Here is a 22,619-nt window from a genome sequence, read left to right on the forward strand (position 1 = left end):
AGAAAGAAAGAAAGAAAGAAAGAAAGAAAGAAAGAAAGAAAGAAAGAAAGAAAGAAAGAAAGAAAACACCAGGCCTTCTTTTTTGGTAGGAAGATCCTCCTAGAACTTTCACTTTCTTGGCTAATAGAAAAGCAGTTAATAATATTTCTTAAAATGCACAAACCCTAAAATAATTTTGAACCTGGACTTATTACCTGTACGTATTCATAGAAAAGGAAGAGAATGAGATACCACAAGGTAATGAGTTAATGGGCAGGTTTACTATAGTGGAAAGAACTATGCACTTGGGGCCAGAAGACCTAAATTCTAGTTCTCTTCTGCCATTAACTAGCAATGTAATTTTGGATTATGGTGAGGTCCTTCAGATGATGCTCTTTGTCAATGACATCCTACTTTCTGTGTCATGTCCCATTACATTAAAGAGCTTCCAAAATGCAATCTATAAACTTGCAAAAGAATTTTATTAACTATCCATGCAGGAAAATCCAAATGGATAAAGGATGCTTAATGGCATAACTATTATTTGTAGTGAGATGGGTAATCTGGGGGTCTGTGAACTTTAAAAAAACCTTTTGATAACTGTATTTCACTCTCATTGATTTCCTTTATATTATATTTTATGCACTTAAAGACATTATTCTGAGAAAGGGTCCATTGGGTTGGTCAGGCTGTCAGAGTGGTCCATGACACACAAATGGTCAAGAACCCTGCCATAGACATTGTATATCAATTGATAGCTCTTGGATAAACACTGCAAATATGTAGTGGCTTAGACCCAGAATTGCATAGAAAGGAGAGTAAGATTGCCTTTAGGAAATCCCCAATACTTTTAAATGACCCAAAGTTTCTCTTTAAAACAAAAACTCATTTAAAATATTTATTAATATCTTTTGTTTTTATATTTCCTGAATTTCCCTCTGTATCTCTCCCCTTCTCTTGATTAGGGAGCTAGTTCTTTTAACAAATGAGAGAGAGCAAGAGAAAGGTAGGTAGACAGACAGAAAGACAGTCAAACAGATTAGGGGAAAATTTCAGTTAAACCAATTAATACATTGGAAAAAAATCTAATGATGTGCAGTATTCCACAGCTGTGGTCTGCCATCTCTAGGAAAGAGTAATATCTCTCACTTTTATCTCTTTTTTGGAGCCAGCTTGGTCATTATAATCTTGCAACATTTAGATAAAATTGCTTTGTGCTTGCTTTTCTTTCTATTTCCATTGTTGCAGTTACATTATACATTAGTTTCCTGGCTCTTCTCACTTCGCTTTTTAGCACTTGATATCTTTCTATGCTTCTCTGGGTTTATCTTATTTGTCATTTCTTATGGAAAAGTAATATTCCATTTTATTTATATACCACCATTTGTTTAGCCATTCCCCAACTGATGATGCCCCATCTTTCTAATACCATTATTCTTCCACCTGAGAGCTTATTAGTATTGCAAAAGGTGATCAAGAGTGCATTCATAAGCCTGATTTGCATGCCTATTTTCCCATTAATATGAAATTTTAATGAAGGTGACCTACACATGCTTCAAGGGCACTCTAGAGGGGAGTTTTAAGAAGGAAATATATTCTACATATTTCCTATCACGCTATCCACCAAAATATATAAAAATTATAAGATTCTACTGTTTACTTATTGATTAAAAAATTTGATAAAGCAATATGCTGCTTTATAGGCTCTTTGCTGACAGTGTCTCCTATCCTTACATCAAAATAATCAAGATTTCTCAAAAACTTTAACAAAGGATCTTTTGTTCAATAATCTAATCGCTAATATCAGGTAAGGCATAGGAGATATTTGCCACAGCCTAGGAGGAGGATTCAATATAAGGTTCAGGTCAAAGAGGGATTCCCTATCCACAAGACACTCCTTTTTGTAAATACTATTGTGCTGGTAGCATCAAGTCTGAGAACACTGCAGAGCCTCTTGGAAGAGATCTATTACCATTCGAGCATTTGGCCCAACTATTCACACAGAAAACAGTAAAGGGATGAAGAACATTATCTAGATTATGACATTTAGTTAGATGGAATATACATTCCTAAAATATTTATATAATATATGCAATCTATCGTATATATACATTGAACACACCTATGATTATTTAGATATCATAGACAGAACAAATAGATATGTTAAACCCAGAATTAAACAGAAAGAGAAGGGGAAACAAAGCTGGTTTGTCTTGAGGAAAATAAAAAAATTCCTTTAATAACTCCAAATTTTGTTTTCAAGAGCAAAGGCTTATTTTTTCAATACCAACATTTTACCAGTTTTTTCATATGGCTGTGAGTGACAGAATTCTATATTTGCTAAAAGATGAGTATCACTCAGATGGCAATGGAAGAGTCCATGGTAGGTAAGAACAAGCTGTATAATCCATAACAAATAAGAGACTCTGAAAGAGAACATGAATGAAGGGATAGTATCAAGAAGAGGAGAAAATCTGGGTTCATTTGGCAAAAGAGAGAGTGAACCAATGAGTAACTCATGTGATTTAATTATAATTCTGGCAATGTTGTGGGTGGGGGTGGGGAGGGGAGTAAGGAAGTCACCGTAGCATTTTAAGTAGATGCTATTTGATGAACTTAAGGGAGTGAGGGGAATGGATGAGAGTCACCCAGGATAGACAAGCATAGATTTGTATTCTGCTTCATTGGAAGTAATATTTACAGATCTATTTGAGTTAGTCTTCCTTTTTTGAAGTCCATGGGTGTCAGTCATGGAATGTTATAATCGCCGAAGAACTAAAATGAAGAATCATCCAAAAGACAATTGAGAGGTACATGGTCAAGTCAAATCAATCAGCATTTATTAAGTACCTTCTTTGTCTCAGGCAAGAAGGACAAAGAAAGACAATGCTCAATCCCTATCTTTAAGAGTTCGAGTCTCCATTTGGGGGAAAACAACTATGTATAAGTTAACTATAGACAGGATAAACAGAAGGTAGTCTCAGAGGTGGGCAGAAGCAGGCAACATCAAATGATAAATAAAGAAGTTATAAAGGAAAAATCATGTAAAGGCTATTATCAGAGAGAAAAAGATCTAGTGATATGCCAAGAGCAAGAGATGACCAATGAAGAGTCTGCTTTTTTCATTGATGTCTTCATGGTGTAAAGAGAATCTCTAGCATTTTGGGTGGACCTCTTATTATGAACTTATTTGAGGATGTGAACAAAAGACACAAAGAATGGATTGTAATCTTTATTTTTGGAAAGAATACCCATATTGTTGAAACATTGGATCCATTTGAGTGTCCTTGCTTCTAGGAAATGTCTGAGGCCAGATATGTATTCAGTTCTTCCTGATTCCAGACTCATTTTTTATCCCCTTTACACTCTGTCTGTCTTGCTGTCTGTCTGTCTGTCTCTTTCTGTCTCTCCCTTGTTCTCTTCCTCTTTCTTCCTCTCTCTTTCTCCCTCCCCTTCCCCCACAGAGAAGGCAATAAATATGATAGCCATTATACAGCTTAGCCATATTCAAAAAATAAAGAGAAAGAGAAAATTGCTTCAGTCTGTACTCTTGAGCCAATTAGTTCTCAATCTGGAGGGCTGAGCTTTATTAGACCTTTGGAATTGTGGTGGATCATTGTGTTCATCAGTTACCAAGTTGATTATTTTTATGATAGTACTGTTTCTGTGTATCTGTTCTTCTACTTCTGCCCACTTCTCTTTACATCACTTCATATAGGTCTTCCTAAGATTTTCTGAAACCAATTATTGCATCCTTTCTTATAGCACAATAGTCTTCCATCCCTACAGCTAATTCTGCCTTTAAGACCAGTGCTAATTTCACTATTCTATCCTGTTTTGATTACAGCATCATTTAGGTTGTCAGTATAATTTCCATTTTAGAGGGACAGAAAGTGAAGAATGGAGAGGATTATTACCCACAGTAATACAGCATGGTAGTGTCTGAGCCAAGCTCTGGAATTTAGAAGTTGCCAAGTTTCTTATCTGATCAGTTTACCTAATTTTGGAGCCTGCTTCCTGCATTAGACAATTCCTCATTCAAGAAATTAGGGACTCATTTTCTCAGATCAAAATACTAGGACTTTCAGAACTAGGTCTCTTAGAGAAAAATCTTCCATGAGATTTTTGTATATCTTTCCCAGAATTCAGCACACTTTAGAAATCTAAAATGCGCTTGCCTTTTCTGATGTTTCCTAAGCTCTCCTGCATTTCCACTTTTCCACCCCTAAAGTGGACTTTAAAAAATTTGTTTCTTGATTTCACAGATGTCATCCAACATACAATCCCTCTTTTCTCTGTCATTCACGTATTTCGATTCAAAGAAAGCACCAAGCCTAGAGCCTAGCAAGAGATTAATAAGGGTTTGTTGATTGATTGATTAAGGCAAGAAAAACAAGAGATTCTCTCTTTCTCTCACACATTTTCTGGTATTTTGTTCTGGAAATGAATTTTTTTATGTCATATTTTCATCTTGCCATTCCCTGACTTGACCTCTGTCTTTGGAAGAACCCTTCTAGAAAAGGTTGTCCATGCTCTTCTCAGAAGTAAGTTTTACATTATTTTGGGGAACCTATTTCTCTATTGCTACTCTTTATTTCTCTGTGACCCTTCAGGGATCTAAGGAGAAATAAAAGAAGTAAAACTCACTAAACCCTACTCCAATTCTGGGGATATAAGTATAGATCTGCCTGGCTCCACAATCAAGTTTTAGGAGAGACCTGCATTCTATGTTTCCTTAGCTTGGCAGGCAGAGAATTAGGTGACTGGTTGATACTTAATAGGAAGTACAAAAAGTAGGGAGGTTGGAAAAGGTTTTCTGTCTCTTCATTCATTAAAAAAAATCTGCTTTGGCAGTGGAGGTGCAAATACTAAGCTTTTTGTTGTTTTTCTTGAGGTATACTGTGACTATTTCATCATTATCATCATCTTCTTCACACAACAGAGCCAGTAAGACCTAAATATAAATCCCATCTCTGACACATTTTTGCTCTGTGTCCCTAGATAAGTCACTTAACATCAGTGCTCTAGGCAACTCTCTAAGACTTGATTGTCAAGAAAATGCTGAGTTTCATTCATAGAGAGAATTTCCTCACTTGGGAGTTCCCTGCCAAAAAGAAATCACAGGCCTAACCCTTATTCCCTATTATTATTTCTTTTCATCTATACCTGTGATTACATTGTTGAAGGAATCCATGCAGATCCCTTTTGTATTTATCATCTTAGAGAGCTGTCTAGGACCCAGAAGGTCATATGGCTAGGATGTGTCAGAGGGAAGACTTTCTGGATTATGATCTCAAAAAATCTCAGCAGTTCCTGCCACAATGTGGCTTTCCCCAAGCTTGTCAGATTTGGGGATGTTTCATTTTACTTTCTAGCATTCCAGTTTGTGGTGTCTGATGAGTCATCCTGGTGTCTGTCTGGGGAGTTAATCTGCTGACTTGAAGTTTGTCCTTTCACAAAAACCAGTTTTGTTTTGATGGAGAATAAAACCTTGCACTGACCCAGATGAGGAAAATCAATTCGGTTCTCCTGTCCCTTCCTTTCTTTCAGATTATTTGGTGAAAGTAAAATTTGACCACATCACTGGGGAAAGGAAGTATAGTATAGTGGGAAAAACATTGCATTTGAAGACAGAAAGTCTGCATTAAATCCTGCATATGCCACTTCACATTTGTTTGACCTTGGACAACTTATCTTGCTTCCGTATTGCTTAATTTCTTTACCTGTAAAATGGATTTAGTTTAAAGGTTCACCAAAATCTCTTCCATCTCTTAAGTCTCATAACCTTATAAGAAATATATCAAAGTCCATTTTTAACCCATTGAAATACTTGAATTTGCATCATTCTTGAATTTAAATGTAAAATGTCTCAAATCTGATCAGACCAATAGTCTATATTGGTCTCCAACCTTTGACAGGAGCAGAGAAGTTAGTTTTTTCGGAAGAGTACAGTAGTGGTCCTCTGTAATTTTATCCTCATAAATTAAAGAAGTACTTCAGAACATCCTTAATTCCCTTCCACTTACCATAAAGAATGTAGTATGCCTCTGCCTGTCTGGTCTACATTTTCCTTTGAATAAGCTATTCCAATTTCATGTTTTTAATCACTCCATTCTCCACCTTCGGAAAGCTTTCTCTCCTGTCCTTACATGAATCCATACCCACCTTTCACCCCAGTTCAGATTCCGTATTCTTCATGGAACATTCATCCTACCATAATCTCTCCTATTTCTGAACTCTGAAGGTAGTTATTATCTATACACTCATCAGGCCCATTAGTTCTGCTTTCCTGGTTTTTTTCATTGTAATATAACTAGATTGTAAATTCTTTAAGGGAGGAGTCTTCACCCTTCACAGTTCTTTGTATCCCTCAGTAATAGTAGTAATAGTAATAATAACAATGATAATAATAATTGCCACCTAGCTGTTCATTCTATCTTCTCTACTACTTAATAAATATGTGATGATTAAAGTCACAATTTTAGCTGTAAATAAAGTTGGAATTGTTTGTTTATTTATTTTTTTAAACCCTCACCTTCTGTCTTAGAATGAATACTGTGCATTGGTTCCAAGGCAGAAGAGAGGTAAGGGCTAGGCAATGGGGGTTAAGTGACTTGCCCAGGGTCACAGAGCTAGGAAGTGTCAGAGGCCAGATTTAAACCCAGGACTCCCATCTTCTAGACCTTGCTCTCAATCTACTGAGCTACCCAGTTGACCCAATTGAAATTGTTTAGATTCAAGATGGAAGTTATTACACATATAAAGGACTGACTTAGTACAACATCTCTAAAGATGCCCAAGAGAAAATCAGTATATTAGGTCACTGGTCCTTCACACCCTGAGAAAAATTATCCTGTACCTATTTGTGTGGAATAGACCAAGCATTTACAGTGGGCATTCATGAAAAGGTGATGTTGGAAGAAAAATTTGGCCTGGATTCATTTGATTATTCACTTCCCTCAGATTTAGGCAGAATTGTTTTGTCAGCCATCCTCTTCCATTCATGTCTTTGGAAGAGTTACAAAGATCCTTGTCACTGTGATAGGGTTATCTTTCCCCTGTGTGTCCTGCACCTGCCTACTCAGTTGTGGAGCCTGGGTTAAGTGTTCCTGTCTATTTTAATGCTTCATCACCCAACGAGCCAAACAAAGGAGTCTGGCAGATAACCTTGAAACCTCTAGCCGAGCACCACCCCTCTCCCCCTCCTTCTCAGTCAGGAGCCAGCAGGTTGCTAACATGCTTCATTCTTGCCAACTTCACCTGTGATGCTGATTGTCAGAGAAGGAAAGAAATGCCTTCTTTGTACGCTGGCTTCTGCCTTGATAGAAGCACTGCAGAGCACAGTTTTGCCAAGTGAAGCCAACCAAGAAATTACCTTTTTCAGCTTCCAACAAGATCTTAAACCTGACCGAGATCCCATTTGAAATTATTGAAGGGGAAAAAAAAATAGCTGAAATACTATTGATTTATATTAGTCCTTTATAAGTGAGAGGGTGGAAGCTTTAAGAAGTAGGGTGTGAAGTGGCAGTGGCCACCATGGTAATTATTATTTGTATCTACATGACTCCTTATCTAAGGATCTCCAAAGCACATTTCTCCATTAGTTCATTCACTTTCACAACCATCTTGTGAAGGAGGTACCTTTTGTTTTCTCTATACTTAGGTGGGAAAAACCAAGACACCAGTGAGTTGCCCAGTGTCATGTGTAGAAAAAAAGGAATTTAAGTTATCCAAACCCAAACCCACCCAACTTTGCTCCTCTTTTTATTAAAAAAAATTTTATTATCATGCAAAACACACTCCCATATTGGTCATTTTTGTAAGAGCAAACTCCTACATAACCAAAACCCCAAAACAAAATAAAAAAAAAAATACACTAATGTCAAAGACACCGCCAACAGTTCTTTCTCAGGAAGTGGATAGTATTTCCCATTATGTCTTTCTAGATTGTCCCAGATCATTACATTGCTGAGAGAAGCCAAGTTTTCACAGACAATCATCATCCAATATTGCTGTTATTGTGTATAATGTTCTCCCGGTCCTGCTTATTTCACTCTGTGTCAGTTCCTGCAGATCTTTCCAGCTTTTTCTGAAATATCTTGCTCATCATTCTTATAATACAATAGTATTCCATCACCAATATGTACCACAATTTGCTTAGCCATTCCCTAATTGATGGAAATCCCCTCAGTTTCTAATTCTTTGCCACTACAAAAAAAAGCTGCTGTAAATATTTTTTGTAAAAGTAAGTCCTTTCTTTTCCCTTCTTTAATTATCTCTTTGGGATACAGATCCAGTAAAACCTTGCTCCTTTTTCAGGGTAAAGTAGTAACTTGGAATATAAAAAATATTAACAAATAAAAAAGCATTTAAGGGGAAATCTGGGCATCTTAGCTACAGTAGACATCTTCCCTAGCTTCAAAATCTCCCCTCCCTTATTTTTTGAAGGAGATGGGTACAATGAACTGTCTACAGAAGACTGGTGCTTAAAATCTATACATGGTGTCCCCCAAATCTCTATGTAGTTTTAAGTTTAATAAGATTTAAACTTCTCTTAATAAGCTTAAAAATGCACTAAGACTTTGGAGATACCCATATTCATTGCCATATACATTATATAACATCTGAACACATTCCTATAATATATTTCATACAGAATGTCTTCTAGACGAATGTAAATCATGTGTATGTCTCGCTGTATTTTAGGAACTTCCCACTATATTTTTGAACTAAAGGAAAATTTAACTTGCTATATTCTGAGCCAGAAACAGTAAGAGTGCTTTTCACATAGCCGTACAGCTGTGTTATAATTGACTCATAAAACTGTTAGGGTGCTAATGAATTAACTCTCTACTGTGAGAACAGTGTGATTGACGCGCACACAGTTTTTATTCTGGTTTGTGCATTTTGCACGCCAGATGGTATGGGGATTGATTTTTTTTTCCCCTCCCAAGACATCTTTATGTAACTGCAATCAGAAGCCAATCTTTGTTTTCAGTTAGAGAATGGAGCATTTCTCAAATTGGTTTTCATATGAGGAGGAATGAGACTGAGGAATTCTAATGGGTTAGCCAAATGTATGCTAAATGTGCTCTCTCTCTGTCTTGGAACAACGTTTTTCTTTAGCAATGAGACTTGGGGAAAAATTCCTTTATATTAGATACTGGTTAGATACTTTTGACTATTAGACCTGAAAGCCCATTTTCTTTCAGAGCATCCATATTACACGCATATGCATATCCATTACCCCCACTACCAATTTCCTGCTGCATCAACAAATGATAAATTGTTTCAGGGGAACAAAAATAAGGTAGCTTTCCTTGAAACCTTGCAGGCTAACCTATCAAGCGCAGTAAGAGCATCTTGCATTTGCATAGTGCTTTGCAGTTTACTTTTAGGCACAGTATTTTGCTGGATTCTCATAATATCCCTGTGAGGTAGACAAGGAATGTTTAATTATTTACAATTTTGCAGTTAAGTGACTTACCCAAACTTACATAGCTAATAAGCAGCAGATGTCAGAATTGGGTCCCAGTACTCTGACCTGCAAGTCCCAATGTTCTTTCCATTATACTAGAGACATTAGAACAGGTTAGATCTAATAAATTCATTGATTTACTGATGCCAAAATAACCCACCTACCAGATCCCTAAACATGTTTTCTGATCCTCTGAGAAATGGTATAGGATAGTGGATAGAGAGTCATCCTTAAAGTCAGAAAGGCTTGGATTCAAATCCAACCTTGGACACATTCTGGCTCTTGTATCACTTAATTTAACAGTACTTCAGGCTACTATAAAGCTACAAATTATAGAGAAGTTCCAGGTCTGAGTGGGTAAGGGGAGTTTCCTTACCCGAGACCTCTCAATATTGATGAAATCATAAGTCAGATCAAAGGGAGGGAAATTCCAATCTTTCTTTCCATTCCAAAAGTCAGGGTATGTGACCTCTACAAAGAATATTATTGTGTGAAATGGGTTTTCTTTTGTTGGTTTCATTAAGGTAAGGAACTACCGGTGTGGAAATCCGCTCCATTGATTCAGATCACAAGCTCTTCTGTAAATTCTAGTTTCAGAGAGTCCCCTGGGCCATTGAGAGGATGGAGAGGGCAGAGGCACGGCTTGAATCTGAATCTTTTTGAGTCCTAAGCCAGCCCTCTATCTCCTATGCCAAGTTACCTCTGATATTTGTGTATATATATGTAAACACACATAGAAACACATATATACACATTATGCGTGATATATTTTATATTTATATATAGATGCACATATATATCCAATATAAATGCCTATGTGGTAATTTTACAAGAAAGGGACACATTTAGATGGGTAGATAATTGGGGGGGGGGAATAATAAGATTTTAGAATTGGAAGAAACCTTAAAAATGATCTAGTCCAACCTCCTAATGTTTTAGATATTAGAGAAAAACCAGGACCCAGAAATATAGTGTTCAAATGAGGTAGCTTATATAAAGTGATTTACAAAATTTTAAGCACTATGTACATTTTTTTAAACCCTTAACTTCTGTGTATTGTCTCATAGGTGGAAGAGTGGTAAGGGTAGGCAATGGGGGTCAAGTGACTTGCCCAGGGTTACACAGCTGGGAAGTGTCTGAGGCCGGATTTGAACCTAGGACCTCCTGTCTCTAGGCCTGGCTCTCAATCCACTGAGCTACCCAGCTGCCCCACTATATACATTTTTTTAAAAACCCTTGCCTTCTATCTTAGCATCAATTCTTTCCTTTTTTCTTTTAATCCTTACCTTCCATCTTGGAGGAGATGGTAAGGGCTAGGCAATGGGGGTTAAGTGACTTGCCCAGGGTCACACAGCTAAGAAGTGTCTGAGGCCAGATTTGAACCCAGGACCTCCTGTCTCTGGGTCTGACTCTCAATTCACTGAGCCACCCAGCTGCTCCCACTTAGCAACAATTCTAAGACAGAAGAGTGGCAAGAGCTAGGCAACTAGAGTTAAGTGACTTGACCAGTCACACAGCTGTGAAGTATTTGAGGGAAGATTTGAACCCAGCTCTTCCCTTTTCCAGGCTTGTCTCTCTAACTATTATGCTACCTAGCTGCCCTTTCCTATATAACTTATTATCATCATTATTGTTATTAGTATCTTCTCATGCTTACATAAAGTCATTGATGGAATCAAGGCTAGAGCTTGGGTCTCTTCACTCTCAGGCCATTTTTTTTTTATTATGCTGTACTGTCATAGTTACCTCCACCATATTTACCAAATCAAAAATTGGGCCCTTTGGGTCTGACCAAGGATATTCCATTTGTAGGGCCACATTAAAAGAACACTCTTTTTTTTCTTGAACTCAGGAATGCCTTGGAAAATGTGGGCCATGCCGAGGCCGTAATAGCTCTCTGAATCACTGCAAGGTGGGGATCTGTGTATTTTAGGCAACACAGTTCTCAAACGTTGTGCTGGAACTTGACACGCCAGTGTTACTCCATACCTAGGTTCTAGCCAACATTCATGCTTCTTTCCCTGCCCCTGAATAGAAGAAAATGCCATTCATGTTACTACGGGGACACACGGAGCACTCATTGAATAACATGCCTAAAATTCCCCCTCCCCCCTCCTCTTATTTCTCTTTGGAATATTTCTTGATTGAACTGACTGTGGATCCTTTGAATAAAAAGTCATTTTGCCTCTGCTTTTGAGTTTGGAAGAGCAAGCAATTTCTTAGCTTCCTCATCAGAATTCTGATAATGTCATACACCGTCTTCACTCTTGTTCCCAGTGTCTGGGGAAGCAGTTTGGGAGGTAGCAATATAGGGAAGAGAGAATACAGGGCAAAATTGTTGACAGATTTTCCTTGGAAAGCTGCTAAAAGGAGGAAGGATTTTTTTTTTAAGGCTTATATTTTTACAATCTAACCTTACCTTCCTCTTACCTCTAACTAATTTTATACTGATGTTCATAGCTTATGGAGTATGTTCATTTGTACTTGTTTTTCTGTCATATTTGTAAATATTCTCATGTCTTATCTAAAATTAGAATGTAAGATTCTCCAGGCAGAGACAGTGTCTTATTTCTTTCTTACATTCTATTTGTACATAGCATAATTTTCACTTTAAATAAGAGAGTGAATAAAAAGGAACAAACTGACAAGTTTGCATTGCTCAAATGAACGGATTCCAGGGTTTTCTATAATTTCTAGTAATAAATTTTCATGCTGCTGCTTCATAGATCAATAGTTTTCTTCCCCTTTTGCAAAAGAGAACATTAGGATCCAGAGAAGCTAAATTATTTCTCTAGGATCACACAATAAACCCATCATCAATTCCTTACCTGAGTGACTCTTGTACATCGAGCCATGCTTCCTGTTTTTGTCTCTTGATTCTCTCAGGATTATTCTTTTACTTTAAGCCCATCCTTTCCATTGTTCAATTCAATTCAATAAACATTTATTAAGTGCCTACTTGCCAGGCACTATACTAAGTACTGTGGATACAAAAAGAGGAAAAAAGATAGTCCCTGCCCTCAAGGAGCTTACAATCTAATAGGGGAGACATATGGAAACAGATATCAACAATATACATGATAAATAGGAAATAATTAGCAGAAGGAAGGTCCTAGAATCAGGAGGGATGGGGGGAAGTAAAATGTAGGATTTTTGTTGGGATTTAAAGAAAACCAGTGAGATGAGTGGCTGGAGTTGAGGAGGGATAGCAATTCCAGGCATGGAAGGTGGCCAGAGGAAATGTCTGGAGCCAAGAGATGGAGCATCTTGTTCATGAAACAGCCAAAAGGACCATGTTTCTGGATTGAAAAGTAAATATTGTGGAATAAGGCATAAGAAGACTGGAAAAGGAGGAGAGAGCTGAGTTATAAAGGAATTTGAATACCAAACAGAGTGATTTGAGTTCATTCCTGGAGAGAATAGGAAGCCACTGGTGTTTACTGAGTGGGGATAGGGGGTGTCTGTGATGTGATCTGGAACATCACTTTAGTTGCTAAATGGAGGATTGATTGGAGTTGGGGGAGACTGGAGGCATTCAGACCCCCATCAGGCTATTCTCTATCCACGAGGTAATGAGGCAATGTCAGGGGAGAGAAGGGGGCATATTCTAAAGCAGAGCATATTCTGTAAAATCTACCATCTTGGCAAATGCTTAGATGTGGCAAAGTGAGAGAGTAAAGAATCAAAAATGACTTTTAGGTCATAAACCTGGGGAACTAGGAGGCTGGGAGGAGAGGAAAGAGAAGGGCTTAAGGGGAAAAGATAACCAGTTCTTTTTTGGACATATTGAGTTTAAGATGTCTACTGGACATCTAGTTTGAGATGTCTGAATTTTTTTTGGACTAAGTTCTTAATTCATTATTAAGCATTAAGGAGCAGAGATTGTAAAAGGGAAGAGAATTACCTTGGGAACAAACTCTTATATGAGATTTAAAGCTCTCTTCAATCTGGCTCCACCACAACCTTTCCAAAATGATTTCATATTACTCCCAGGCCCTCCCAAGTTCTAGCCCAGCTGGCCCACTTCAACTGACATTCCACCTCTGCTCTCCTTTTATATGGGCCATCTCTATCCACCCTTCCAGCTCCCATGCCTGGAATGTTTTCCCTCTTTAACACCACCCAGTAGGCTTCATCCAAGGCTAAGCTGAAATCCCATCTCCTACAGACATCAGACCTTTCCTAATCCCATCAGTCATTAATATCTCTATCCCTCCTCTTCAAAATTATTTTGTATTTACTTTGTCAATTTACTCATCTGTTAAATATGAGTTTTCTAGAAGACAAGAATTGTTCTTATCTTTGTCTGAGCACAATGTGCTTGGCACATAGTAGGCATTTTATAAGCATTCATTGAATTGAAGGAGGATTGGGTTTTCAAAAAGTAAATCTGAGAGACAGAGACAGAGAGAGAGAGACAGAGAGAGAGAAAGAGAGAAACAGAAAGACAGAGAGAGAGAGAGACAGGGAGAGTCTTTGTATTCATGGTTAATGAAAAAAAAGAAAACTGACTTTAACAGAATCAGTTTTATGAGCTAGGGAAAATGTGGTCTCTGGCATCAAACCTCTGAGATAAGAATTTAACCCATCAGGCCCTGGGGCATTACTAAGTTGCATGTCCTAAACATGCTTTTCCCCAGAGGTCTATCTTCATTTCAGCTGCATTTAGGGAGAGAAGCCTTTTCTCTCAGCAAATGCCAGTCTCCTACTCATCTTGGCAGAACAGTTATTCTCTACTTGGGTCATATCAGACTTTACTTTTTCAATTGGTGGGTTTAGATTTAAATTTAAGATTTTTCAGGCTACCAAGGATGTACCATTCCAAATGGCAACTCCTTTCAATGGGGTCTTGTCCCACTAGATTGTTAAGATTTCTATATGCTGTGGTCAGGGTCTCTTCTTAAGGAGGTTAGTCTGAAGTAAGTCTTACTTTGTGTTTCTTCCCTGCTAGCTTCTCACTTGCTCCTTCATCACCATTATCTGGTTTTTTATTCAAGTTTGATGATTTGAAGGGAGAAAAGAAACTCACCAAAGTAGTAGCCTGAGGTTTTTGCCTGGGTAAGGTGATAGTAAAGAATATTGATAGGAGTGATTGCACTATTCTTCTGGTCTTGCTTTTTAATCCATTTTTCACATAACCATCTTCCCATTCTACCCCCCCCCCAAGAAAGCAAAAAGAAAAACCTCAATTCTTATAGCACAGGTCTAGCTATGCCACTTACTCAAAAGCATTTAATTGCTCCCCTTTGCCTATGGGATAAAACAAAAACTCCTTAGCTCAATATTTAAGGACCTCCACAATCTGGCCCCAGTCTATTTTTTCAGTCTTATTGCTTTGGATCATAATCCACAGAATGAGATTTAAAAGTAGAAGAGATCTTTAAAGGGTAGTAAAACTCCTTTTCACAGATGAGGAAACTGTGTCATGGAGAGGTCAAGTGACTTGCCTATAGTTACAAGGTAATAAGTGGATTCACTCTAGAGTTCTTTTCACCATACCAACCTCTTTCTTTCCACTTCATGAGTTCTACTTTCCACCCAAACTAGACTACTAGATGTTGCCCTGCTTGTTAGACATTTCCCTGCCTCTGTGATTTTTGCTTAGATCATATATATACCACATACCTGGAATCATCTTCCACCTCTTACTTCTGCCTGTTGGAAGTCTCTTCTTTCACATGCTTATCTCAGGTACCACATGTTTCTTCTAGGAAGCTTTCCCTGATCCTCTCATACAAAAAAGCAATCCGTCTCTTTGTTGGTTTTTCTTCAGATCACTTTGTCTAGATTTCTCTTTTGCCCTTATCATATTCTGCCTTGTATTCTGCCTTCCTTCATCTTTCTGTTTACAGTGCTTAGTATGTTCTAGTAAAAGTTGGTTGAATAGAACTGATTTTTAGAGATAAATATTTCTCATTTGGCACTACAGAATTTAGAACTAAGACTTTAGAGAGCATCTTATCTGAGTTCTTTATTTTACAGGAGAAAAAAATGACTACCAGAGAAATTAAAAAAAGCTTATTCAAGGTCCCTATTTACTACAAGGATAGTAAATAGAACCAAGACTTGAATCTCTATTCCCTGAATCCAAGTCCATTGCTATTTTCTCCTCCTTAATTTATTGCCAGGAGTCCAGGAGTTCAGAGTATTTTCCCAGATCACAGGGCCCTAGGGATGCTCTAACTATGCCTGTCTCACTCCCATCCTAGTTATTGAATTTCAGTGCTCTCACTTCCAGAAATAGATCTTGAGGAGCTACTCAGTATATTTGATATGTAAGAGGAGTAGGTTCCTGATCCTTGGTGGGAAGTAATTCCTTCCTTAGATGGAAAGAAGTAGAAGAAGCAGAAGTAACAATTAAAAAAAAAAACAGAAAACTTGAGTTTGAATCTAGACTCTTATCAGTCTATGTGACTCTGCATGAGTCCCTGATGGGCTTTTCAAAATTTGAAATCTTAAAGTATCATTGTTGTGGTTTAGTTGTGTCTTAGTCTTTGCAAGCCCATTTGGGGTTTTCTTGGCAAAGTTACTGGAGTGGCTTGCCATTTCCTTCTCCAGATCATTTTACAGATGAGGAAACTGAGGAAAACAAGGTACAATGACTTGCCCAGGGACAAATGGCTAGTAAGTGTCTGAGGCTGGATTTGAACTCATAAAGATCGGGACAATTTGAGAGGCAGGTCCAGAGATTCTTCTGCCATTCTTCTGCTTTATATTGTATCGATTCTAAGACAGGAGGTAAGAGCTTTAAAAAACCTTAAGTCTTCCTGATTTCCAAGCCCAGTGCTTTGTCCATTACGCCACCTAGCTGCCCTAACATACCATCTGTTAACTCGGGAAAGTCTGTTGCCTTGCTTAGCTTTCTCAGAATTAAAACAATGCCCTACCATCCTTTCCTTATTTAGAAATACAGTGGTACCTTGATACTCATCATCAATTCATTCCAATAGGCAGTTCAAGTACCAAAAAGGTACCAAATGAATTTTTCCCATAAAGAATAGTGTAAGTTGAATCAATCCATTTCAGACACCCAGACACCCAGATTTTATAAGGCATTATATGCATTAATGGAGTTGTACTTTACTAAATAAACATTGATAATACACAGATAAAAATAAAAACAATAATTAGATTAAATAAAATAATTTTAACTTTACCTGTATTAAGAAGAGTTCATGGCCTAAGGAGATGGCGGGGAGGAGAAATATAATTATTTTTGAAGAAGAGTTCCCTTCCATAATGTCTAAGGACAAGTGCCCTTCTGGAGTACTTTCTCTTTCTCTTTTCTGTCACTTATCACCTACTTGAGATTCACCAGGTGTAAACTTCACAAGAAACCTATCCAATGATGTTTCTTTTTGTCTGCATTTCAAAATTCCTCTAAAGTCAGAAATGGTCTAGTCATTTAACGAATGTACAATTCTGCTTGTATTATCAGGGTGAAATTTCTCAGCAAAGTTTTGCACTTCCACCCATTTCGCACACATTTCCTTGATTAATGAAGTGGAGACATCCTCCTTTGCTTTCTCTCACCTGAAGAAAATTCTTTCCCCCATCAGCTGCTCTGTTTGAAGTTCCTGCAGGTCCCCAGGGTTGAGTTCTTATTTATGCTCCTGAACTAACTCATGATACTTTGTTTAAGCTGAAGCGGGCATACACTTCCCAAGATCATCAAGCCAACAAGTTCTAGCAAGAGTGTTTAGTGCCAAGCAAATGTCAAATACCATGATAATTTTTTCTCATGAAAATGCCTCAGATACCAAATTCAATGAGTTCTGAAAATATCAAGTGCCAGGGTTTCACTTGCTTATGATTAGATGTCCTTTGCAAAGATGAGAGCTCTGAGATAAAGGCTACCATCTTGGTTGCTCTGAATATCAGTGAAATGAGACTTGAACTGAGCTATTGCTATTGCTAGGTTAGAAGGGAATCTCAGAGAGTTTCTAATGCAATGAGCTGGAGAAGGAAATGGCAAACCACTGCAGTATCTTTGCCAAGAAAACCCTAAAAATGGGGTCATGAAAATCAGATACGACTGAAAAACAGCTCTAGAACAAAGATCTTCATAATATCCTAATGTCCTTCATTCTACCTCTAGGTAGCTATAATTGTTAGAACAATTTTCTATACCTCAAATATAATTTTGCCTCTTTACCATTCCACCAATTTTTCCAGGCTTTAGGGCTAAGCAGAGTTAAGTCTTATCCTTCTTCCACATGAGACTGCTTCTAATACTGGATGAAAGGATGCAAGGAAGGAATATATTCTGGGAGTGCTTTGTCTTGGCTTAAGTTGTGAAGGAAGAAAACCAGCATTTATTAAGAACCTACTAGGTGCTAAGCACCTTACAAATATGACCTCATTTGGTCCTCTCAACAACCATGGGAGGTTGTCTTGTTATGGTCCCCATTTTACAATTGAGGAAACTGAGATAGATGGAAGTTAAGTGACTTGTGTTTGAGTCAGGATTTGAACTCGGGTCAATACACTGTACTACCTAGCTGCTTCCAAAGCTAGAAAAGCTAAAGAAATTTTCTTCTGAAGTATCTTTTCTTACTCTATGCCCCTCTTTGTTTAGTATTTCCTGATGAGGGCAACCTACCATCCAGAGCTGCTCCTTAAAGAACCTTTCTCTTCAATGAAATGTTCTGAAGTGCATAAATCCTTCAAGCCTCTCTTCTTTGAGCTCTCATTTCTTCTTGTTCAATTGTCTCCAGTCATATCCCAATTTTTGTGATCCCATTTGAGGATTTCATGACAAAGATACTGGAGTGGTTTGCGATTTCCTTCTCTCAGATCATTTGACAGATGAGGGAACTGAGGCAGAAGGTTAAGTGACTTGCCCAGGGTCACACAGCTAGTAAAAGTCTGAGGCTGGATTTGAAATCAGGTAGATGAGTCTTTCTGGGACCAGTGCGCTATCCATTCTCTATGAAATCCATGTTAATGACTGCTAAAATTCATTTCTTCCTCATGACCAGACAATTGAATTTTTGGTATGGGATCTTTTGGAAACTGTGCCTTAAAACCAAAGGAGTAACTCCACGAGTAAATATTTTAGACAACCTGGCAAGAGGGTGAATCTGCTTTGGGTCTCTTTTAATGGGACAGATGAAATTTGGGGTAGTCCTCAAAACACACTTTAGCTGCTCAATTATATATACAACTGAGTCTCTTTTGGGGGACTCAGAAGCCTTATAATTCACTGTGTTTTTGGCTCAGTCTAAAAGAGAAACAATTTGGGAGCTATTCTTGTACAAAATCTTTGATCTCTTCTAGTCAATGTTTTTATTATATTCTCCTCTTTTCAAATGCAAGGATAATTACCACAGGCTGATAATTATAATATGTAAGTAACCCTTTAAGGGTGAACAGTTAGGGCCTGATTTTTCACTATTTGGACACTTTTAAGATATTTTCATTCTTAGCAATGGGGGAAAAATCTCTCTATTGATGAAGATCAAAACCTATCCATGATTTATTATACCATGTAATTCTTATCATAAGATCCCAAAGGAGGAAATCCATTGAACTGGGAGAGCTTCTTCCAGAGTTTTGTTGTTGTTATTATTATTGGATTTTGTTTTTTAGAATTTTATGGGTAAAGACAGAAAGTTAAAAAAAAAAAAAAAGGTGGGGAATGAGCATTTATTGAGCACCTCCTATGTGCCAGGAACTGAGCTAAGCTATTTATATTTGTTATGTTTTTAACTAGTCAACCTTCATTTCTGATCCCCTATTTCCTTGATCTTATATTTCATGCTTCTTATGCCATTTTTTATACAGAATTCATCAGTGACCATTTGCAATAGCTTACTTAATTAACATCCATCAGGCTTCTTTCTGTTTGTTCCTTGGGACACTGATAATTTTGGTTCCTTGGACATCTTGATGTCCTGTAGTCTCTGATGTTCAGGAGACTCTTGGAATTAAAAAGATGAGCATTTGTGTCAGAGAGCCAATTAGGATTATCAGAAGCACCATTCATTTTCACATATCTAACCCCCCTTTTGTTTCTAATTCAATTGTGGATTTCCACTCATTATCCATCTTGGTGCTCCATCCAATTGGACATCACAATCTGGGAAATATGCATCTGCATTAGCACTCTTCCCTCAGAACTTACCTTGTATTTATTTGCCATATCTTTTGCTTTGCTCTGTCAACCTGTCCTTCTTACCTTCCCCCCCCCCCCCTGCCCCAGTAGAATGTCATCTCTTTGAGGCAAGGACTATGTCATTTATGCCTTTGATTCACCATTGCCCAGCATAGTGCCTGGCACACATTGTAGATACATTAAATACTACTTGTTGACTGTTCATCCACTTTGTTTGTCCTTTGTGGATTACCAACATGATTTTCTTTGAATAAGTGGCCATTGTAATAATAGCTAGCATTTATATAGTGCCTAATATGTGTCAAGCACTATGCTGAGCTCTCCACAAATATTATCTCACTTGATCCTCACAACAATCTTGGGAGGTAGATGCTATTATTTCTCCCATTTTACAATTGTAAATTACATTTTACACTTATAGTTTCCAGAGTCAGGAGATAGAACACCATCCTATTGGATAATGATCACTAAGTAGATTTTTAAGTAGAAATGGACAGAACTGATTACAGTTTTTCTCATTCTCAAGGATGAACTGCTCTAGGAGAGGGGTGAAAAGTGATAGAATGCCATCCTATTGGATAATGATCACTAAATACATTTTTAAGTACAAATGGACAGAACTGATTACAGTTTTTATCATTCTCAGGGATGAGCTGCTCTGGTAAAGGGTTGAAAAGTCTTCAATTATAGGCCAAATTACAAAGTATTTTATTATGCAAGATTAGTAGCTATAGATTATTTCTGAAGTATTGAATAGGATGGCAGGGCAGAATGATGAAAGTGGGGAAGAAATTATAATTAAAACTCCCAAACAGGAAGGAGAATGTCTTCTATAGTGGTACTGACAGGGCAGCCTTGGATTACACCATTATAGAAAAGCATTTAATAGAAAAATGAAACCAATAAATCAATTCAAGGTATCAGACTTTCTTTCTCCTGTGATTTGTGTTCTGAAGAATAAAATTCATGCCTGCTCATCCACTGGGAAACATCCTTCCACACCTACCAAAATCTTTTGCAACTCTTGGCCCATCTTGGCCTTCTTGCTCATGTTTGACCTCTCAGCCTAACTAGTCATAACAGAGGCAGAGTCATGGATTAAATGGCTAGACTGAGAATTTCTTTCTCCCCTCTCTCCTGCCCCAGAATTGGTGGCCAGGCTTGAAAGGATTGGTTCCAAACTCCTTATTTCCTAGTCCAGATCATGTATTCTCCCCTTCCTATAATATGAAAAATAACTAAATCCACCCAAAGAAAGGGAGATAGATCAAACATTACCACAGGAAGACCTCATGTGAGGTTCCATTTGAGTTTTGTTTCCTTGTCCTAACTGTTGTTTTTTCCCCTTCCTTCTTTCTTCAGAGTTCTAGAGTGCCAAGGCCTTCCAATAGTGAACGGACAGTGCGACCCTTATGCCACAGTAACCTTAGCAGGACCATACAGGCAAGTGTCCTTCAGAAAGCAGCCCCTGTGGGGCTTCATTTGGTTGAACCGGTGCTGGTAAGTTGGTACATGTAACCCAGCAGTGGGTTAGGATGAAGTTGGGATGATAATAATGATAATCTCATCCAGAAAGGAAAGATACCAGCACACTTGCTGAGGTGGGACACACAATTTTGCATTTCCTTTGTTTCCTTGATCTCCTTAAAATTGCACTTAAAAAAAAATCCTTATATTCTTAACATTGAGTATTATTTTTGGCTCTGTAAAAGTTTCTCATTTGCATACCATCTGGAGTTAACAGACAAATAGAAATATTTATAAGACAAATAAAGACACGGAGCTACTTGTGCATTTAATAGCTCAGCACAAAGCCGGGGAGGTTTTTGTTTAACAGTGTTGTTACTTCCTTCTCAACCCTCTTTTCTTTCTTTCTTTCTTCTTTTTTTTTTTTATTACAGATCAGAAGCAAAAAAGACAAAAGTGAAAAAGAAGACCAACAACCCCCATTTTGATGAAGTATTTTATTTTGAGGTTGGTGTTTTAGGGGAATGGGTGATAAGTTGAAATACGACAGGGCTGAGAGTTTGGCGTAGCATCTAGGTCTGAGCTAAGCCAGCTTCCTCACTCCTGAAGAAGGTTCTTTTCAGGCCATAGTACAGAATTCCACCAGCACTGGGATTCAAGTTCTTCAGCCACCCTCTTGGAACATACCTTGAACTGAGGACCTCCAGTCTCTAAACGTGTCTCTCTATCACTGAGCCACCTAGCTGCCCCAACCAAACCAAGTTTGGGGTTGAGTCCTGATAAAATAAACATCTCTAGGCTGAGGTGGGGAGCGATTTAATTTTTTATCTTGAGGTTTTGGGGGAGCTATTCCACTCCATTGCCCCTGGTCAATTGTGGGGGGACTTTTTATCATAGGAAATAGAAAGGATTTTTAAAGGAAAGGAGAAATCCATTCAAATTCAGAGATTCTATCAGTATTCAGGAATATTGGTATATAAAAAGTAGTCATTTGGTATGAAATATTCAGATTATTTCATAAGCAAAAAGCTTGTGTGTTTATGTGTGTGTGTGTGTGTGTACACACATATATATGTCCAGACATATTTTAAGAAATAATTTCAAGTGTATTTACAAATATATTGATTTATATATCAATATTTGCTTTATGTGTCAAGGTAATACCTAGATCACAATTTAGAAATACATGCTTATTCTTTGTCCATAGAAGCAAATATAATAATGTCTTATATTTGTATGTGGTTTTGATTTATTTTTTTCTTCCCAAAGAACTTTAATATATCATAAATGCGTATGTGGACATTTCAACATTTTGGTGGACCTGTGATCACCCTTAGTTTCCTCATCTATAAAATGGGTATAAGTTTTTGTTTCTCAGGTTTGCTGTGAGGATCACATGAGTAAATGTGTGAAGTGCTTTGTAAACTTTAAAGATCTATATGACTGTCATCTATTAGTATTACTATTCTCTCATTGCTAGATGTAGTTTCTCCTCTAACAAGGTCACATTTGAACTCAGGACTTCCCGTCTCTGGGCCTGGCTCAAAATCCACTGGTGAGGAAAGAGATGAAGATACC

General features: G+C 37.7%; 1 protein-coding gene across 1 annotated transcript in view; it reads left to right on the forward strand.

The window, feature by feature from the left end:
• Nucleotides 1–21,581, forward strand: part of RASA3 (RAS p21 protein activator 3) — a 232,677-nt gene extending 211,096 nt beyond the window's left edge. The window contains exons 6-7 of the mRNA XM_044670496.1: nucleotides 20,937–21,017; nucleotides 21,476–21,581. Coding sequence (XP_044526431.1) covers nucleotides 20,937–21,017; nucleotides 21,476–21,581 — 187 coding nt within the window. The remainder of the gene's footprint in view (nucleotides 1–20,936; nucleotides 21,018–21,475) is intronic.
• The last annotated feature ends 1,038 nt before the right edge of the window (nucleotides 21,582–22,619 follow it).

This window comes from Gracilinanus agilis, chromosome 3 (assembly GCF_016433145.1).
Source record: "Gracilinanus agilis isolate LMUSP501 chromosome 3, AgileGrace, whole genome shotgun sequence".
Taxonomy (NCBI): Eukaryota; Metazoa; Chordata; class Mammalia; order Didelphimorphia; family Didelphidae; genus Gracilinanus; species Gracilinanus agilis.